Consider the following 21,545-nt stretch of genomic DNA (forward strand, 5'->3'; position numbering starts at 1 on the left):
AATTCTGACCTCTGGAAAGAAAAACAGTCTGAAAAACAGACCCACAATGTTATAGTTGTTACATTCCCATGCCTGGCACCACACTACACTTCAGAGCAATTGTACTGAATTTGTCTGAGGTTTATCAGCAAACCTCAAACCTCACTGTCTCAGGGAAGGGTCCTCACTCTCCCACAACTCCACAATCATGTTATTTATTTGTGTGTAATAAAATGATCTCATTAGACCATTCTCCAAGGAAACAACCTGCAGCTTTAGGCAAATACAGAAACTTGTTGACTTCCTCTCTCGGGCTTCCCCCAACAGCCTTGAACAAACCCAAAGTAAATAACAGTTCCATTAAACCCACTGGACCAGGGAGGCACAAACCTCCACTAATTAGAACCAAGACCTGCTAAGACAAATCTCAGCTTTACATGAAACTTTTGGGCCCCCAGATGTGCATTTCAGGTCTGAAAGGAAAGACACACAAGCACTGGAACCAATGGAGATCCACAGGAAAGGTGAGTTTTTTAGGGAAGGCCACTGGAATGTAAACAGCGGGGCTGGAATTTAAGAGATGACTCCACACAAGTCTGGCTCCTGCACAGCTCAGTGCCAGGTATTTACCAACCACAGGAGCACAGGCAGGTTTGCCCACAGGCCTGGAAAATGAGGATTCACAGGAAAACCCCTGGATCTCACATTAAACATTCAGTGAGGAGAGAAGCAAACAAAAAACAGACACCGTGTTGTACTTTTTTGTTTTTATAGAATTTTTACAATATATTTCTCTTCATTTGCATATTTTACCCACATCTGTAGCTCTCTTTTTACATGTTGAACTGAATTGGAATAAATCTAAAGGTCTGATATATTTTAAACAACTGATAAAAATTGCAAAGTAGTAAACCTGTAAGAAAAGAAATTATAAAACTCTTGGTTTTACGTGTTTAATGAAAGCAAGTCAAATGTATCATTAGGAACAATATGGTTTGTTTTAAACACATCAGAAGTTATTCAGGCAGGACAAATTTTTTAGGTTTTTTTTTATATTAGGCACATTTTTTTCAGCATACCTGTGTTCCAGACAGTTTTATACTATTCAATAGCATCATCCACATCCACTTGGAACTTCTGCATAATTTTCAAAATGTGATTGATCATGAATATTCATTATTGGTACTCTACTCCTCTTTCTTTAGAACTACCAGAAGAAAAAAAAATAATCAGTGTTTCTTCTCTGTTAAAAAATCCATAATTAATGATTGAGAGTTGTAAGGCAGCAACAGATTCAGTGTCACCTCAGGTCACAGTCCTTCAGTTCCATCTAGTGGGTAGAATTAAAGTCAGTGGACACTGTTCCCAGACAACTGACTCCCTGGGCCAGTTACTGCTGGTAAGTGAGTTGAGTGGTTTGCCTGGAAAGGAACTCTGGCCACTCCTTATGTCATCCTTGCAGCCTCATGTCTTCATCCAGAAAGCAAAAAGTCCAACAGAAGAAAAGGTGACTATGACAGAGCAGTGACAGGTTGTGTGAAGGGTTTATTTACAGTCTTCATCCCTGATGTGAAAAAAGGAAAAGCCTTTTCTGACTGGACAGGCAGATCTGAGCAGCTGCCCCAGCATTCCAGCCCACTGCAGATCTGTGATTCCTCAGCCATGGATTCCCAAGGAGCAGTGAATACAAAGTCCTGCTGCTCCACAAATGCCATTTCCAAAGGCTCACCAGCCCCATCCACAGGACTCCCTACCCAGGCTCAGGGAGGTCTCATTTTGGTGGAGCAACTCCCTGTTCCCAGAATCTGTGCATTACCAGGGCTGAGGCAGTTGTTTCCCCAGGGATGCTCCCTGCAAACTCCAACACATTCCTGGGATGTGGAACCACGTGATCTGTGCACAAAAGGTACACCACAATTTTGGTAACTCCCTTCCCATGTGAGCTCCAGCTCCAGGAGGGGGTTCAGAGCAGGAGCTCTCTGCTTCCTATCAGTTTTTCCTGAATCCTGGCATTCCCATTTGCTCAGAGGGCCACTCATTTCTGATGGCAATAGTGCTGCTTGGTCTTCAGTTTGAGTCCTTCAGGCAGAATAATCACCTTCTGAGTCAAGCTCATGCCCTGAGGAAGCCCTTGCTGTGCACTCACCTGGCTGAGCAGAGGCCAGAACAAAACTCTACAGCACAGAGGCCATCCAAAAAACCCAGGGATGCATTACTGCACATTTCCCTCTCAGAGGGAGACTGGACCACCCTTAGAACTCCAGCCCCAGCTGATAAGACCATCAATTCAGAGGACATCTCCCAGGACAGGGCTCCTGTGCAAGTTGCACACTGGTGTTTGGGCACCACAGGACAAGCAGGGTCAATAAACACATTCCCTCCTGACAGAGCCACTGCCTTTACTCAACTTGCATTCAGTTACTACTACAGCTTTTGGCTGCCTTTTTTTCCCACAGTCTAATGTTGGGGTGAAGAAGTGAAGAAGAAAATAATTAAGCATTAAAAGTTCTCTGAATTTATATTTGACAAGACCAGCTCTACATAGTGTGCAATGATATACAAAATACACCTCCAAATCCTTTGTGTTCTGTTTAACTCTTTGGAAAGGGAATAAACAATGTAGTTGTGCAGGAAGAAAGCCAAATTATTTCATCTGCAATTCACTGCATGCTCACTAAGAGGAATGTGGTTATTGCTCTGGAAGATAAGACTGGATTGATCATTAACCCCACCCTGAGTGTTGGGGTTCCGGGTTCCCAACACTGCCAAGGACCTCCTTAGCCACTAGGACTGAAATAATTAAAGAGAAAAGCCTCGTGAATAATTTCCTGTGAAGAAGTGATCCTGTAAGTTCCTCAGTTCCTCACATCACACCTTGTGACTGAGGGCCAGCCTGTGCCCTCTGCACCGGGATAATGGGCTGTTGGGATAACACACTGGAGACAAATCAAGGTAAGAACAGGTGATCCAGATGAATAAATCAAAGAGAACAGGAGAACCATTAAGCTCTTGCACGAGGATGCTCTGAAACGTAAATCCTTTAAGTGCTTTGCAAATCACCCAGAATTTGTTTTGCAACCTGTGGTTTAGTAAGAATTACAGTTCTTTCCCTTGGGTGGGAGCCTCCAAAGCAAAGGTGGCAGGATTCAAGCAGGGCCCATTTCTGCACAGCCCACCAGACTCTGGTTTGCCTGTTGCCCTTCAAAGATGTCCAGCAGATGCTGCTGATGGATCGCTCCGAGCTCTGTGGGATTTTCTGAAGCTCTCACATTCCACCCATCCAGTCTCCCTGGGGAGCAGATGATACCACAGCAGGCCTTCCACTCTCCCACCTGAGCTCCCTTCATTCCTTTGGCTCCTCTGTTATACCCCAGGATTGTTCTGTTTATCTAACATGCTACAAGATGTGCATACATAACTGTAGGCGACGCGTGAGCTGCTTCAAGATGTGCTTTGTCATCCAAGTGCGTGTTACTGGGACAGGTTCTACATCAGGGTGGAAGGCAGGGAGGCTGCACAGTGCTCATACACTGAAGCTGAAGGAACTTGTCCTGAACAGAGTTGAGATGTTTGTTCCAAAGTCCTGTGGACAAACTACTCTATATCCCATGCACTCCGGCCTGAGCCAGTATTAAACATTCCAGAAACTGGTTGATTTGTTTGGATAGTTAATGGCAAGGCTGATAGCAGCAATGTTTTTCAGGGCCTGGAAGAGAGAAGGAAAAACAAAGGCACATGAAAGATTCTTCACAATCCAAAACTGCAAAGAAATCCTTGTATGAAATGGAACAGAATCAGAGAATCCCAGAATGGGTTGGGTTGGAAGGGACCTTAATGATAGTCCAGTCCCACCCCTTGCCATGGGCAGGGGCACCTTCCACTATCCCAGGTTGCTCCAAGCCCCATCCAGCCTGGCCTTGGACACTTCCAGGGATGGGGCAACCACAGCTTCTCTGTGCACCCTGTGCCACCCTCACAGGGAAGAATTTCTTCCCAATATCTCAGAACAGCATTTTTGCACAGTTCACTCACAAATTTCAGAGGCCTGTCAAGGTACTAAAAATCCTGAGTACCTCAATATCTATTTTACAAACCCCACTGGACGATCAGAAATCACTCACTGGCTGCCAGAAGGACCCCACAACCCACACCTCCTACCTGTGCTGTGCAGCGATGAAGATGATCTTCAGTATTTAAGGCAAGCAAATACTCCTGCAGAGATCCAAGCTCCTGCAGCCAGAAAGCACTCAATGAACACCAATGTTTCTATCAGATATCATCCTATTAATTGACATTAAAATGCTGCTCATTAGCAGTCCCCAAGAACCAAAAGGCATCAGAATGGCACACAAGGCTCCCCTGGACTGGGGCACAGTTGGTGACCACAGAAATCAGCTCATTACACACTGTTCATATGTAATGCTCAAAATCAACTCAAGGAAAACCACATGCAAATATCTTCAAATTAATTACTAAGCATTCCTCTCAGTGGCTTTAGAGCCTTAATTGCACAAGGAAGAGTCATGACTATAACTTAAGGTCTCATGATGGATGAGACAACAGAACAGGCTGTTATCAGAATTTTCTACCAGACTCCATCAAGAAAGTTGTTAATGTTTCTGAAGCTCTGATGGACTTCACAAAGAAAAAGGAAAACTACCTTTAGTGCAATACTAAACTGCATATTGTTGCAGTTTATCCAGCCCTGAGGAAAGGAGGGATACAAATGCAGGAAGTGCTTACAGTAACTCTGTTCTCTGTCACAAAAAAGAGTTCTGCCAGTGCACGGTGGAGAGGAAGGAGAATTCCAGGCTTGGCCACGTCATGACACAGGTTGTTTTCCATGTGGGTGAAAAGCTGCCAAAGGGGCTTCAACAAGGTGAAGTCACAGTCCCTGAGAAAAAGCAATTTAAATGAAACTGTGATGAAATAGTAAACCATGCCTGTCTGTGGGAATGGGGAGATGGGGGAAATCAAAACCAAATCAGTATTAAGAGAACAAAACCATGCTGTATAAAAAAGGGAACAGGATGTATTTTAAAGTCAGGTGTTTCAGCACAAAGAATTTCAATCAGTGAGGTGCAGAAAACCTCATATCCATGAATATACCCAAATGACTTTTCTAAAGCTGAGTGTCCTCCTGAAATGAGGACTATAAACCAAAATAACCACATACATCACTTTGCTAAATGCTTTTGCATCTGGAGATACCCATGTCAGACATACTTAAGCTTTAGGACACATATCCCTTCTAAAAATCTTTGCAGGCTTAGTGGTACAACTCAAAGCAATAATTTAACAGTTATTTACTTTACAGAGAATCAGATCCCCACCATCATTTCACTTGTGCAGTATGGCTGATATAAAGAAAATAAATTTCTAGAAAATGAATTTTGTCCTGTTTGGGGTGATTTTTCTTTCCCTTTTGAATCCCTTGGGCCTTTGCTGGAGCACAGCCAGGGCAGGCACTCACCCCTGGGTGCTGCACTGCACGATCTTCAGCAGCAGGTGGATGGCCTTGAGGCGCTGGTGCCCCGTCTGGCGACAGGCCACCCCCACCTGCCACTCCCAGATCCTGGCCAGGGGCATGTGAGGAACCACCCTCTCCTCAGACAGCATCTGCTTCAGGATTTCAAACCCTGGGGGAAAAAAAATCAGTTGGAGCAGCTGTTACTTCTGTAGGGAATCATTCAGTTCATATGGTGAGTTTTCTCCATGTACTGTGGAAGTACAGAGAGCACGTGTATAACAGAAGTGTTGCTCTGGCAAGGAAGAATTATTGAATTAAAATACCAAACAAAAGCCTGAGATAATTCTGTATTATATCCTGACATTGTAATTCTTTTCTGAGGCACAACTTAGATAAATCCTAGAAGGAATCATATCCAAAATTAATGTTTAGCCCAAATAATGGGAACAAAACACAGGCCCTCACTATTGTGTGACATGCAGGAGAGTTGTGCTGATGGCAAATTATCCCCCAGCCTCAATTTAACTAAAAATACTTCAAGTCTAAAAGAAACTAAGAAAACCTTTCATGCTGTGTCTAAAAATCAGATCCAGAACCAACCTGTTCTAATGGATAGTTACTTTTTAAAAACACAATTACAATAATTTCTGTTTTCAATTATGGCTTCTTGGAGTGTTTACTAAATCCTGTGTGTAATTACTGTCAGATAATGAGATTTTGAATGCAAATGACATTATTATAATTGCAATCTCCAAGTCTCTGTGAAGCTTTTGTATTTCTAATAAGAAGTCACAGCCAGGACATCAGTTGAGTTTCGACTTGAGCAAAACTAATCATGTTTTTTCCAAACCACTGAATGCAAACTGTAAGTCAAGAAAAAAAAAGATAACCACAAGTGCCTCAAAGCTCAGCAAAATGACTAAAAAAGGCCCTTTCTAATACATTCTGAGCAGCACTTACCTGTCTGAAACCTTCCCAGATGTCCTACTGTCACTGTAAACTTGTACCCCCACTCAGTGTTGCTCATGTCGGAAGTGAATCGGTAGTAGAGTGTGTCTCCTGGGTGACAGGGAAGGCAGAAACCCCCATTACTACCTTGGGAGTTAATTTTGGCATCTCAAGTACAATTAAAATGAAGAGTCTGTAGTGAATTAATCCTGGGTATTGTCATTTAAGGGAGGGAATCTCTTATTTCTTGGTAATTAAGAAATGCAGAGAAGAGCACGACAAGGAGGAGGCTGAAAACACAAAGTTTTCCTTTGTCTGAAGATACTCCAAAGGAAGGACAACATCTATCACATTTCTGACAACTCCAGAGAGGAAGTTAAATTCCATTCTGTACACTTGTAACTTCACCTTTCCAATTGTGTCATGGATCAGTTTATGATTTAAGAAAAAAGAGCCAATTTGAATTCACTGGAAACAAGGTTTAAAGAATTTGAAAGTAAAGTTGCTGCTTTCATATATCAGAAAATTAAATTTTTATCTAGGCAAGAAAATTGTTAAACCTAATCACTTAAAAGTGGAAGGACTATCAGAATGTTTGACCATTTTATAAGCAGGCAGTGGAACATTGAAGAGGTTTTTATCACTGGAGCATTTACAGCTTCCCAGAGATAAATCCTGGTGGTTTGGAAGAAAACTTCTTAAAACTATTTTTAGCATTTAAAAACCAAACAAAAACCTAAAAATCTGTTCCCTTTTTCCATTGTGAAATGGAGCCAATACTCTCCCCTACTCTTCAGAGTCTGGAGGAAGCCCTGCCATCAAAAGAAAAGCCCAGGAGCCTCCAAATGCCTGGTTGCACCTAAAACCTGCTGAGTGAAATCAAGAGCCTCAATGCAGACAAGCCTTGGCTGGAAATGAACTTTCACAAGGTGAAACTCGAGTTTCACAGCCAAAACAATGGGCCTCAAAGTTCAGTTCCTTGGCAAACCTCTGCAACTACTGGGCAGAAAAAGGAGGCCAGAAAGAAGTTCACAAAAATCCAAAGTATTTCTGCAGAGTATTTGCTTACAACTAGCACCCTGTAACCCCAAGTTTGCTAAGGAAGCTCCTCAATCTATTTAGAGGTGCTGACAGTACTTGAAGTCAAGTTTCCTGCAATGCCAAGAGCTCAGGGGGTTAAAACAGTTTCAGATGAGACACAGGGGACTGTGCAGTCCTTGAGCTCCCTGGCATTTGCTGCTGTCAGGAATGTGCCCAGAGGACACAGAGTGAGGCTGTCAGAGCTCAGGGTGGGTTCAGCTGTGCTCTGTGGCACCAGCTGGAGCCAAGGTGTTGGCACTGACTGCTCAGGGCAGCAGCAGAGCACCCAGAGAGATAAGCCTATCTTTCTTTTTTTTATTTAAAAAAAAATGCTTCCTGTGGAAACTAAGACAAGGCATAAACAATGTAAGAGAATACAGTGCAGAGCAAGGACTGTGCTGGAACAGAACCAAGATCAAAATTTGTTTCCAGTAGCTCAGAGCATGCTCTGACTGAGGGGTAGGAAAAAAAAAGGTCACAGCACAACAGGAGTTAAACCCAGTTTTAAGAGGGACGAAGAAAGAATTGAGTCTTTCCTACAGATCTCAGGAACATCCACATTTCACTGCCATCTCCCAGCACACCCTGGCACATTCACCTGGCAGCTCAAAGTCATTCCATTTCTCTGGAGAGCCACTGAAGCTGTGCCTGTCCTGCTGGAAGTCGCTGCTGCTGGACATGAGCAGCTCGTCACAGCCCTCCTCGGTGTTGCACTGAGGGTCAAACTTGATGGAGAGGTAGATGGCACCAGGAATGTGAACCTTATCCTGAGGAATAAACACAACAAGAGCTTGGTGTCCCTCACTACTGGATCCCCCAGAACCCATTGAACGTTCACCACACAAACAAGGGGGGCTTAAAAACTATTACAGCATCTCCATGAGCAAAAAGCTGTTTGGTATTTTTACCCAGAGCTAATTTAACAGATGTAAAGCATGGCTTATTGTTCTTATTAGCTGTTAAACATGTAAAATTAATTGCTAGCAATGCCTTGCTTTTTCAACAGCAGTAATTGCTGCTGATACTGATCTCACTGCCAGAACCTAAGGGTTCATATGCATTTTAAAAATAAAAATCAGAAGAGGCAGAGCAGCAGGGAAATTAAAAATCCCAAGCCTGCCCAGAGGCAATAATTACTTGCCAAACTGTATCAGAAAAATGCTTTCAAACAGTATTAAGAAAACAAAATCAGAAACTGGTTTTGTCAGGGGAAGATAGTCTAAAATGAGAAATTCACGAAAAAAGGCACCACTTCTACTTTCATCTAACAGCAAAGGGTGTAACAGGCCAACAGAAACAGAGCTTTGGACTGAGGGGTAGAAATATTTGCTCATTAAGGTCTGGAAGCCATTTACAAATACAATCTGCTTCACATACATGCAAAGTAAAACCATTTAAGTTATGCCCTTTTCACATGACTGAATTAGGGCTCCATTAAAGAGCACTTTGAACATGGTGACCTCAGGCAGTGCCATCAGCCTTTCCCAGGCACGGCTGAACACACCTCCCAGGTGCTCCAAGGTTGGAACTCTGTGAGGTTCCTGCTCCCAATCCCCTGGGGCTTTCAGCTGCTGTCCCAGCCATGCCTGCAGCCCCTCTGGACTCACCTCGAAGTTGGTGTTGTTGTTGTAGGGGTGCTGGGACTCCCTCATCTGCACGGCCATTCCCGGCTCCTCCATGAACTGGCAGGCTGTCAGGGCCATGGGCCCCAGCATGCTCTCCTTGCACCCCTGCAGCACCTTCTGCAGGATCTGGGCAGGAGGAACACCAATTAAATACAGTTTGCTCTCAAAGTAACATCTATAAACTTCCATGCTGATGGCTGACTCGAGGCACTGCTAATCACACGGTATTTCAGAAGGAATGGAGGGATGAGCAAGAAACAAGACAAATTCACAAGTGATGACTCCAAGTGTCATCACCATAAGTGCAAAAGATTTTACTCTGTCCTCTGTTCCACATCTTTCCTCCTTTATCTGATAAAAGCATGAAAAGATAGTTGCTACATCTCTTCCTACAGTTGTCAGAATCATAGACAACCCATAAGTAATTAATAGGGAACCAAAGCTGTAATCAAGGAAGATAAATGACTTTGGTAACCTACTAAACAGGCACCTCTACCTTCTATACCTACAGGTTTTATTTGCATAGAATATGTTATGTGTTTTAGCCTCTGAATGTACAGCTCCATATACAGGAAGGAATTATTAGTATCAATTAAATGGCTGCAGTGTTTGAAAGGACTAGATGCAAGAGCTGTGTTTTTAAAAATACAAAAAAAACCCCTTTTAGTCTATCAGGACACACTAAATATAACTCAGAACCACATGAGTCTCCCCTTTTCTTATTTTTCCAAAAGTGCACAAAAGCTCTGCACCAGGAGCCCTGTTATTTTAGACTCTCTCAGGTCATAGCAACTTATTACATCTCTTCACCTGCAATCTCCCAACTCCTCCTATAAAATGTAACACCAGCTCACATCAAAAGCTTCACCTCCAAATCAGCCAAAAATTGATTTCTTGGGGAAAAGGAGCTTCAAACCCACAGGCAGTATGCAGCCTAGTTCTCTGAATGCAATTTACCTTCAGACACTTGCAGAACAGCAGAAGACAAAGGTTATTTAATGTGCCTTAACAGATTTTAGTCTATCAGTTCATCCTGCCCTTTTCTGAACCCATAAAAACACCCTGGGGCAACAATTTCCATGACATCCTGTGTCAAGAACCAGTTCTTTTGGTTTGTTTTGGACCTGCCACTTATTACCTTAATCTGACACTCCTTTGTTTTCTTACTGGGAGGGCCAGTGAATAATACTTGCTGTTAACTTTTGCATGTTATTTACTGCTTTAAATCTACAGAGAAAGATTAGACTTTTCCATTACTCCTCCTCCCCCTGTGTCTCCACTGGGGAAAGGTCCAGGATGAAGAAAACCAGTTGGTTCCTCATACTGAAGTTATTCCATGGCTATAATAATCCCTGCCATTCCCTTCTAGGCCTCTCCCAGTTGTACAGCATCTTATTTTAATTTTTTAATGAGATGAGAGAGTCAGGTCACACACTGTTAATCCAGATAAGAGCACAGTATTGGTCCAGAGGCATATCAATGCCTTCTGTTGTACTTTGAATTCCTTCTTTGAAGATTCCCAGCACTTGATTTGCTCCATGAAGCCCTCCCTGTGCAGCCTTGAGCTGACAATTCCAGGACAACATTCCACTGTAATTCCAAGACCACTTCCACCACCATAGCAGGTATTACATCACACACACTGAGACCTAACAAAAAGCAGCTTTCAAAAGGCACTGTCTATTTTCCCAATTTCCATCTAGATTGCCTATTTTCCAAACAGATTGCCTATTTCACCAGTTTCTCTTTCATAACTGAGACTTGTCTCCATGGAGCTGCCTTTCCCATTTTCTGTTAACACAATCAGTACATCAAGACACTGACAGATTCCAACTGCTTTTTCAGAGCTAATTTAAATTCTGGAGTTTCAACCGAGTAAAAAAGGGACCTGCAAGTACTTCTGTTAGTCAGAGTCTCATGGCTTGTAGGCACAGGTTTCATTCCCATGTCTGAGTGAAATCCACTTACTTTTTCCCACAGCTGCTTCTCCTCCAGCTGCATAAGCATGTCCAGGATGTATGTCATGTGGGCTGGGCCACTCAGGTCTAGGATTTCCTCATTTATTGCCACATCATCAGGCCACTCAGCCAACAAGGATGCCAGCACATGCCTGGCATAAAGGACTGCAATGGCCTCGTTGACACGGTACAGGTAGTCCCTGACAGCCTTTTTGCTCCTGGAGTCGAGCTCCTTGTGCAGGAGGATGGAGCTCTTGGTGCGGCGCTGCTTGGCGTAACTGAGCTGCAGGTCACTCTCTGTGTTGGTGATCAGCTTCTGGGCCACTGGGTTGGTTTCTTCTGTTGCTTTATCACAGAGCACAGGCTTGGACTGCACAAAGAGAAATGCAAGTTGGAAAACAGGCTCTCAGTAATTTGCTTCCTTAAGTGTTTGGGTGTCTCAGCAGGCTGTGGAACTGCAAGCTGAGCTTAGAAATGGATTTGTTAAAGAAAACAAGAGTGGGATCTCTCCCACAGCTACAGGGGCAGATTGACCCTGAGATCAGCTCAGTTGGTTAAAACTTGGTTGTGATAATGCCAAGGTCATGGGTTCAGTTCCCTGTGTGGGCTATTGACTTGAGTTGGACTCGATGATCCTTGTGGGTCCCTTCCAACTCAGAATAGTCTGTGATTCTATTTCCTCAAAAACACTGTTTATGTTGACAGACCCCACTATACACTGATGCCTTCATGACTGTATACACCAGTGGAAACTGCAGTTAGAACTGTAACCAGAAGTGTTAATTTAAGCCAACCTGCAGGGGTACAGCAACCAAAGTTGTGCCACAGACTGAGGCAAGGTCGGTGGGACCTTTGGAGACCACTTGGTCAAAATTCGACTTAAGGCTGAGACACCTTTAAAATCAGAGCTTTGTCCAGTTAAGTTTGGAGAATTTCCAGGGGTGAGTATTTCAGAGCCTCTGTATAAGCTGTTAAAAGGTGTATTTTTTTTTCCTTATAATTATGTGAAACTACTTCAGGAAGCTCCTTCCACTTTGCTGTGCACCTGATAAACAGCTGTGCTGACCCCACAGGGCCAGGAATGAGCACCCAAAATACAGCAAACTGCTGTGGGACCCTGTTCTAAATGCAAACCTAAAGCTTGCAAGTGTGGTGTCTACTTTACAAGATAAATTCATTGCTGCTTTGTTCTGCTGAGCTTGCTGTAAGATAACAATGATAAGCTCACACAGTAGCATGGCATAAGCTTACAGCAATTAGATACAATCTCTCTTGTGTAAGGGGAGGAAATTACAGCCTGCAATCACAATTTGTTCTCCTGAGCTGAGAATCAAGTACTTTTACTTCCTTAAGGAAGGAATTGCAAGGAAGAAATATTTGCTCCTTGTTGTACCTGCTCATTTACTTTGACAGAAAACATTAAAACCCGATTATTTCAGATGTTAAAAAAATTATCTCCGGTTTGAAGTTACTAAACAGAACAGAAATTCCTCAATGCCTGAATTAACTATTTCCCAATTGCTCCTGTTTGTGGAGATGAACACACCAGGCATGGCAGGATGATCATGTCTGTATCCACTGCCTTGGAGCTCTGCTCCTCCAGCCTCAGGCGCTTGCTGGGCTGCCACTTCTGGGCCAGGGTGCGGATCCGCTCGTCCGTGGTGATCACGTCCCCATCAAACCTTGAACAGCACACCAAGGACACACGTGGTTGCAAAAGTAAACAAAAGCAGTGCAATTAAATGTAAATTAAATCACCCCACCTTGTGTTTTGGAAAGATTAAACTCTACCTGTTTTTAGCATGTTAAGTGGCTTCCCTGTTCTAACAAGACAAAGGTTTTAAGTGTTACGAAAGTTCTCATTTCCATGAGGATGTGGCATCTCCATGACATGCTTTGAGTAGTAGAAGCCACATGGAAGCTCTTGATTTCTCCTTAGCTCATAAAATTTAGAGAAATTAGATCTGCCCATGGGAGTTACCACACAGCAAAGAACACATGACATGTTTCAGATGGTGACTTGCTTCCATAAAAACAACTCAGCAGGAATTTATGTCCTTACTTTTTCACTCATGAAAACAAAATCATATCCTTGAAACAATTTCTGTTTGGTCCCAATAAGATTTTACATTTTCAGCCACACCTAGTAACTGTTTTCTGCTGGACTAAGACTTTCACATACCTCTTCTGAACTTCCAGGAAAAAAGAATCTGTTCTTTTCATCTGCAGCTCATACATGGCTCGAAGAATATGGAGAGGGGCATTAAGTGCATCGTGTGTCATCTGAGCAAGGGGCAAGAAAAGAAAGGTATAATATAGGACAAAGAAATCTGAGTTTCTTTGAAGATATCATAGTATTATTTTCCCATTTATATAAGTAGAGGATTAATGAACTTAATATCTGGCTTAGTAAATGAAATGAAAAGTTATTTAGCAAAACACTTTATAATGATTTTTTAGTGTTCATTACTGTAGTTCTGTTTTGTTTCCTTTAGAGTATGATACAATGAAATCATAGACCCATATGCTGTTAAATTTAGAAGAAAACCACCCATATAAACTACCAAATGTTTTATGTAACTAGAAAATGCACAGGAGGTAAATTAAGTTTAAATACCAAGAAGCATATTTTGGTGGCTTCATCCAAACCCTCCAGAGGATCAAGTTTGTTCTGCTCTAAATCAACAGGACCAACAACAGGCTGCTCCACATCTTGATCTTGTTCCCTTTCTTCCACTTCAGTATCCTCCTGCTCAGCCAGGGAGCTGATATCTTGCTTTGAGGAATACAGCATTATTGACAAAATCTAGGCAGAAAAAAGGTAGCATATGGTGTGACAGCTGCAGATATTATTAGTGGAGCTGCAGTCAGCACTTAAGAACATCATCAGACCTGGACAGTGTTTTACACCTGTGATTCTAAAAAGAAGCAGCACCTTAAAAAAAAAAAAAGGCACAAAACCAAACCATTTCCCACTTCCAAAATGAGTTACACCTTCCAGGCTGCTACAAAACAACTTCAGGGATTAGCTGAAAGTGCAAAAAAATTGAGCAAATAATTATTTAATCATTTCAATATATCAAAGGTTTGAAGATCTTAAGACCAAGACAGAGCAAAAGTGACCACCACCAAAATGCCAGTGATGCCCCTCCACACCCTCCTCCTTTGAGAACAGCCTTTGGCTTCAGCATAGCTACAGTCCCAAATATTAATTGACACAATTCTTGCCTAAGATAAAACACAGCTAAGAGCTGAACCACACCACTCTTTCAGCAATTAACAAGCACTGTGAGAGAACATCCCCACACACAGGGATGTCCCCACCTGCACTGCAGCAACACCTCGTGCTTGTCACTGAGCAAGCAAGTCATGATGGGCTTTCAGAGTATTGCTTTCTAAAGTGAAGAATGGAAATTTCAACAACAGTCTAAAAAAAATCTGTAAAAGAAACTGAGGAGATGATTAATGCCTCATCATGTAAAGTTCTTTCAAATATAATCAGATTAATTGAAATCAGTCCCTGCTTTAAGGAGTTAGACTATTGTCTACACAATTATGATGGACAGAGGAAGGCAGATTCAGGGATACAGTTAAGTGAACATTTTTTAAGAGAGTAATTAGAAATACTCTGGAGACTTCTTTTTCACAAGAGAAGTGCAGTGCCACAGCTGCTGAATGAAGCCTGACTTCCCAAGTGTCACTTTTCTTACCTCCAAGTCTCGGAGAAGCCAGGTCTTACTGAAGCCAGTTCCTTTGCTACATTTCTTCACTAGAAGCTTGAGCAAACCAGACTGAAGAAAGGCAGCTTGGATCTCCTTAAAGCCATGAATCTGCACACAAATAAGTAAAAAGGGAACAATGCCTCACAATGCCTGTGAGGTTTCATCACACAGTCTCACATGAATTTCCTGCCTAGATGAACTACATTGGGAATTTATGTCTTTTGTTTTCCTAAAATACAAATGCCCACTTCAAAGCCCTTAAGGGTAACATCTAGGAGATGCACACAGTAGCAACTGAGTATCTGTTTTGCTGACAGTCCAAAAAAAATACAAGTTTCCTCTTCAAATACTTCATGAGTGAGAAAAAGGAAAAGTGAGATTCCCTCCATAGAGTTGTTCTTCTTGAGCTTTCATGAATGGTTGGCCCCAAGAGAAGAGTGATCCAACTCCCAGCTCAGACTCATAAATGCTATTTCAAGCCCAGCAACATCTTCAACCCCCTACTAGGGAATAAAAGGAGCCAGCTGGGAGAGAAATGCCCTTGTAGGAGTCCCCCTCTGTGCTCAGTCAATCCCCAAGTTCCTGCAGTGCAGGGTAGAATATGTGTTGTTATTTATCTGCAATATTCTAATCTCAGATACCTTCAGAGTTCTGTAAAGCCCCTTCAGAGCCAGTGACAAGACCCAAGTTGTTTCCACTGCCTCAGCATAGCTGCTGTCCAGGCTGGTTTGCAGGAGGTGGGTGGAGATGAGCACGAAGTGCTGGAGGTACTGCCTGAGCTGGGTCTGGGAATCGCTGCCTTCCTGTCCACACTTCTGGATCAACTGATAGTCCTTCACTGCAACAGAGAAAAACCACAGTTTTCTATGCTCATCTTCCAATGTTGTGGAGTCATCTCATACCAGTGGATTTGAGTGAACTGAGACACAAACAGGATCCCGACAGGAATTACATTCCAATAAAGGTCTTGTACTGAAATTACCTCAAATTCCCTGAACAGTCAAGAAAATATTTCAGTTTTTCAATGCAAGTTCAAAATCCCCAGATAACTTCTGTCTGCACCTATTTGCACATTAGCAGCACAGCATACAAAGCAGCACATGTTGCATCTTACAATTAAAATGGGGAAAGCTGTGACCTGCAATTGATATGATAAAATAAACCTTGCCAGTCTTACTGTTTAAAATGTCAACAGTTAAAAAAAAGAAAAGCTTTTATGTTCAAATCTTCCTTCAATATCACAAAGCACTTTAGTCTGTTGATTTTTCCAAATGTCTTTTATACAACTTCAACAGTCAAATCTTAGGACAATCTTTGCTTTATTAACTTCACAGTATTAGGTCATGTATCCCAAAGCTGAAAGCCTTTGCTCCCAGAAATCCAACTGATTTGTTAAATGTTTAACTTGGTCTCAGATTTTAGGGGTATCCAAACTATTTTTAAATTAGTGACAGTTTTAAAGATTTAAGCACAGGTTTGTAAAGGATAAAACACAAGCAGTAAGTAAATCTCAAAACAAAAAGCATTGCTGAGATTTCTCAATTCATAGAATGGTCTCAACAGTTTTCTGAGCAAAAAAAAGTCAGAGTTTTAAAAAGAAAACATGTCTTCATAATCATGACTGCAGAAGTTTCACAAATTTGTTTGTGACCCATAAGCAGAATTAGCTGAGCAGAAAATCAGGCAACTTCCTAATCATGGAATTCCAACTCTCCAGACCTGCACAAAGTGGTCTGATTAAAATATTCTACTGGGTATCCACACCAGACTGCAAGGAAACACTGTGTGATGCTCTGATAAAACAAAAATGTCACAGAACCTGTTTTTCTCTTGCGGGTTTTGATGTCTACAACCACTGCCCTGTTTTTCTCCGTGAAGTGCTTCAGGATGATGACGTTGTGGGGCTCGTTGGCATTGTCCATGTACACGGAGCGAGTGCCCATGCACAGCACCTGCAATGGCAGCAGAATTCTTATTTGTAAATACACAGTTATGAACATCAAGGGTGAGACTGGATTGTTTTGCTTTCTGGTACTCAAACATACTAAGCTGGTTTTCTTGTAGTAGTTACAAGCAGCATTCAAAGAATTTGGATTGACAGGAGGCTGAACATGAGCCAACAGTGTGCCCAGGTGGCCAAGAAGGCCAATGGGATCCTGGCCTGGATCCAAACTAGCATGGCCAGCAGGCCCAGGGCAGTGACCCTTCCCCTGGACTCTGCCTTGGGGAGGCCACACCTTGAGTGTTGTGTTCAGTTCTGGGCCCCTCAGTTGAGGAAAGAGATTGAGGGGCTGGAGCGGGGCCAGAGAAGAGCAACGAGGCTGGAGAAGGGACTGGAGCACAAGTGCTGTGGGGAGAGGCTGAGGGAGCTGGGGGTGTTTAGCCTGGAGAAGAGGAGGCTCAGAGGTGACCTCAGCACTGTCTAGAACTCCCTGAAGAGAAGTTCTGGCCAGGTGGGGGTTGGTCTCTTCTCCCAGGCACTCAGCAATAGGACAAAGGGGCACGATGGGCTCAAGTTCTGCCAGGGGAAATTGAAGTTGGAGAGCAGAAAAAAATTCTTTGCAGAGAGAGTGCTCAGGCCTTGAAATGGGCTGCCCAGAGAGGGGGTGGATTCCCCAGCCCTGGAGGTTTTTAAGGTGAGACTGGACATGGCACTGAGTGCCATGGGCTGGTGATCACAGTGGGGTTGGATTAAGGGTTGGACTTGATGATCTCAAAGGTCTCTTCCAACCCAACTGATTCTATGATTCTATGAAATGCCAGGCAGAACCAGCCTCATTACCCTTGAATAGATCAACGCTAATTGTGCACAAGTGGCAAGCTGTGAACTCTGACACACCACGTTTTAAGAGTTTACAATGGGTGTCCCCAACTGATAAAACCTGTAGTATTCAGACATAAACACCTGCAAGCTGTAAGCAACAAGCCCCTTACCTCAGGGAAGCCAACCAGCACGAGCAGAGTGAAGATGTTGGTGTGTTTGAGCTGGAAGGGCAGCTGCCGCACGCAGTGCTCGGTGAAGGCGGCGATGACGCTGTGCCACTGCGCCGAGGCGTTCAGCGCCCGCAGGATGTCGGCCATGGAGCTCGCCCAGTCCAGGCCCACCCGGCTGCAAGGCAAGGCCAGGCTGCATTAGGAGGGCTGCCCACATTCTTTTCCCCAGCACAGCATCACGGTCAGAGCTACAGCTTTTGTATCATTACACAGCTGTTGTTCCAAATATCTGAAGCTTTCGTGTCAGCTGACACATTAACTCTGTTTGCTTTTTCATCACTGGAGCACATAAATACTAATTGTGTTTTCTGAAAGGGTTTACAGTCCCAAAGTCAAAGTGTGCCTGAACACTGTCACTGTTAATTCTGAATTTTAGTTTAGAGCTCAGAAGTTTTTGTTTGCACGACAGCAAGTGGTTTATTTCCCATGTGTGTGACTACCTGCTCACTCTGGGATCACACCAATAATCCAAAGGAATTGGCCTCCTTGCTCTGAAGTCAGTTTTGGAGAAAATCCTTTCCCTCAGCTGATGCTCTGGATATTCTGCCTTTAAATTTCATATGCTTTGCTGTTTGTGAACCTTCCCTGTGAAACAGCTACACTGAAAAATAAGTCACATTTAACAGGCACAACATTAATCTCAGAATGCTTGAAAGCTTTCTCAGGAGCTTCAAAATCTGTCCCTCCCTGCTGTTTCCAGTGCAATTTTACTACACAAAAACCTCTCTCTCTCTAATTCTCGTACACAGAAGGACCAGATCAAGATCCAGAACTCAGCACTAGTGATCATTACAACAGGACACACTCTCCTCCTTTCCCAAGTTACACCAGAGATACACAACAGTCCAAGAGAATAACTATCACACAAAAAAATATGGGACTGTATTTTGGTTTCCCTCAAAGTTTCCAAACCTTCCTTCTTCCTCCATGACGTGCTACGTAGGCAAGCACAGGAAATTAAGCCACTTTTCAGCAGCCAACCTTCCTCTGGAAGGAAAGGAAGATTCCCACTGCATCAAGGGCTGCAGATGTAACCCCCTTCCATGACCAGGGTACAGGTTTAATTGAGTTTCAATTAAAAAGCCTCTATGTACAAGAAACCCATAAAGAAAATGACAAGTCAACAGAAATTAACTAATTGGTTTAAAGTAAAAAGCACCTGTCTAAACACACAGCTCCCAGACTGAACAGGAGATGAGTTGTCTTCCATCCTTCTGGCACTGTGGATCCATCTCCTGGTACAAACAAACTGTGTTTGGCTGAAAGGATTTTAGTCACTGCAGCATCCACTTCTGCAGGCATCAGCCTCAGGATTAACTGGCCCAGAAGCCCCAAAGTTAAATGGTAGGTTTCATTTAGGTGGCCAGCATTTGAGATGACAACATGGAACATCAGAGGAAGTATTTGCTCCAGGTTCATCAGAGACATTGTGGAGCCCTGTGGAGAGAGAAAAGTCTCAGCAAGGCAGAGAAACAAACCAAGATTTTTAGGAAAAGCACATACAAAAGCTTCTGTTCTAATGCTCTTTCAAACAGGAAAAGAGGAAGGCGGAAACTATGTTCCTACTCCAGTTGTTGGCCTGTTAAACTGACCTAAATTCAAGATTTAAACTCTGCAGGTGTTGAACAGCTCAAACAGCTTCACAGACAGAACAAAATTCCCTCTGCTCCCACCCCCTCTTACATTCCTTAGTAATGTGCAATGTCTTAAGACATTCTAATTCACATTTTATAACAGGTAAACAACAAGAGCCCACAACCCACATTTAATTTGCTATGAATTTTATTAATGTTATTTGTGACACCCAAAAAACTACCCAGATTGAAGGAAAAAGAACTAACTGATTTGAAGGGTGGTAACATAGCTGCCAACAGTCCCAGGATCCTCTTCTGAGAGCATTCAGCAAAAACTTGCTCCTGGCTGGGTATTAAAACCTTCTCTGCTTGCCTTTGGAGTGAGTCCTCTGAGGAGAGAGAGTCACCTTCTGTTTAAATAAAAAAAAAAGAAAATCCTCAAAATGTAATTAGAAGTAAATTAACTGATAGCTTTATTTTTACAATTAAAACCTAAAAATAAATAGCATTTTAAAAAAAATATTAAAATTAGAAGAGTCTTTAGAAAAGTGAATAAAAACAGTAGGTAAACAGATTTACACCATCTACTAGAAACAAATCAAGGACAGCACTGTGGACAAATACATTTAACTATCATAATTCTTCCAGTATTAATCTTGAAGAGGATAAGAAACTTAATTTCTGGTTCCAAGCCCACCAGAACACACAAATATTGTTTAGCCCACCAGAAACTTTAACCTGTACACGTGGATATGTATCTGTTGGTGTCTACTCTGATTTCCAGAATTCTTTTAAACCACCTCCAAGAACCACCAGGTTAGGAACACAAAGACAGCACTTTGCTTTGCATATGAATGGGGATTTCTGTGCCAGGGAAAGTGAGAACTAAGTTTTTTACCTGTTGGGGAAACAGTCTCATCCACAGACAGGTCTGGCTCTTGTCTCACAACAGCTTTCTTTGCACAGACAGCTTTGCTTTCACTTCCTTGTTTTCCTCCTTTCCCTTCTGCAGGGGATTGGATTTCCTTCCGAGCATCTCGTTTTCCCTAAAAATAAAACAAAGGTACTCAAAGATTACAACAGAATTTAATACCTGCAGAAACAAGCATGGAGAGAAGGCAGGCATCTGCACTTGCCAAACATTTTTCCAGAACCTCTTATTGGAGAAGTTATTGATGTATTCATGTCTAAAGCTTCCATGCAATGAAATTCCATATATCTATTTTGCTTGTATCTCTGTGCATAAAGTTATTACACTGTAGTAGTTTTGCCACTGTATAAACTGTTTTCTTCATGGTATAAAACTGCAGGAGACTCATTCTTCTGCCTAAACAGAGCTAACAACCAGGGAAAATGACAGCCCTTTCAGAAAGATTGATTTTTACCCCTTCCCTCCAGTGCTTCTGTGCTTCAGTTTTCTCTAAAGGTGATGCCTTTGATCAGCTGGATCTAATGCAAAAGTGAATCAACCAACAACTGCCCCCTTGTCTCCTTTTACCTACAAATGAAATCATTGCTATCCATTATTTCAGCTACACATCCAGAACAGGATGTTTAAGCATCTGAAGGTCACACATCTGGTGTCAGCAAACAACAGGTACTCACATTGCAGTGCACAAAGGAGCCTGTGCTGGGTTTCTCATCTCTCCCCTTCCCTGGTTTATCACCAGGACGACTTTTTGGAGCACTGTCTGTGGGAGGACTGCCTGAAACAGTGTCATGTTCTGAGAAGGATTCATCCTCTGGCAACATGGAGAGGACAGCTGAGTTTTTCAGTCCTGAGAGGAAGGAAGTTACAAAAGCTATTTAGCTGTTCAGTGGCAAGAAAGGCAAAAAGCAGAACTGCAACATTTTAAAAGAGAACTGCAAACTTCTCACACCCTTCTTTTGAATATCAACTCCATCAAAAAGTTATTTCCAATCAAGTTCATTTAATTATGTAGTTTCCTTAAAAAGCAGTGATGAACAGGTGGTGACATCTTCCACCTCACAAAGATGCCACTGGGGGAGAGGTCTTAATTTAACAAAGTGTTAGAGATACCTCCCAGCAGTGCTTATTATGAAAGGTAAATTAAATTTGCCTTATCTTTTAATCTTCTGATTACTCAAATATTGTACAATAAAGCTAAATGTTACAAACAGGTTAAATGATGAGTATGCAAAAGTATTGGTGGTGGTATTTCAGCTGTATTAGA

The 21,545-nt window shown here is 42.6% G+C and overlaps 1 protein-coding gene across 1 annotated transcript in view; it reads right to left on the reverse strand.

The window, feature by feature from the left end:
• Positions 1 to 732: 732 nt before the first annotated feature.
• The window catches only part of ZZEF1 (zinc finger ZZ-type and EF-hand domain containing 1), a 59,249-nt gene continuing 38,436 nt past the window's right edge, over positions 733 to 21,545 (reverse strand). Inside the window, exons 37-55 of the mRNA XM_071574732.1 lie at positions 20,956 to 21,128; positions 20,249 to 20,396; positions 19,618 to 19,760; positions 18,936 to 19,213; positions 17,717 to 17,891; positions 16,602 to 16,734; positions 15,424 to 15,620; positions 14,771 to 14,890; positions 13,678 to 13,866; positions 13,243 to 13,343; positions 12,607 to 12,742; positions 11,071 to 11,430; positions 9,085 to 9,228; positions 8,076 to 8,244; positions 6,410 to 6,508; positions 5,453 to 5,618; positions 4,723 to 4,873; positions 4,138 to 4,209; positions 733 to 3,685 (exon numbers count right to left, since the gene is read on the reverse strand). Coding sequence (XP_071430833.1) covers positions 3,611 to 3,685; positions 4,138 to 4,209; positions 4,723 to 4,873; positions 5,453 to 5,618; positions 6,410 to 6,508; positions 8,076 to 8,244; positions 9,085 to 9,228; positions 11,071 to 11,430; positions 12,607 to 12,742; positions 13,243 to 13,343; positions 13,678 to 13,866; positions 14,771 to 14,890; positions 15,424 to 15,620; positions 16,602 to 16,734; positions 17,717 to 17,891; positions 18,936 to 19,213; positions 19,618 to 19,760; positions 20,249 to 20,396; positions 20,956 to 21,128 — 3,029 coding nt within the window. The 3' untranslated portion in view covers positions 733 to 3,610. The remainder of the gene's footprint in view (positions 3,686 to 4,137; positions 4,210 to 4,722; positions 4,874 to 5,452; positions 5,619 to 6,409; positions 6,509 to 8,075; positions 8,245 to 9,084; positions 9,229 to 11,070; positions 11,431 to 12,606; positions 12,743 to 13,242; positions 13,344 to 13,677; positions 13,867 to 14,770; positions 14,891 to 15,423; positions 15,621 to 16,601; positions 16,735 to 17,716; positions 17,892 to 18,935; positions 19,214 to 19,617; positions 19,761 to 20,248; positions 20,397 to 20,955; positions 21,129 to 21,545) is intronic.

This window comes from Pithys albifrons, chromosome 21 (assembly GCF_047495875.1).
Source record: "Pithys albifrons albifrons isolate INPA30051 chromosome 21, PitAlb_v1, whole genome shotgun sequence".
NCBI lineage: Eukaryota > Metazoa > Chordata > Aves > Passeriformes > Thamnophilidae > Pithys > Pithys albifrons.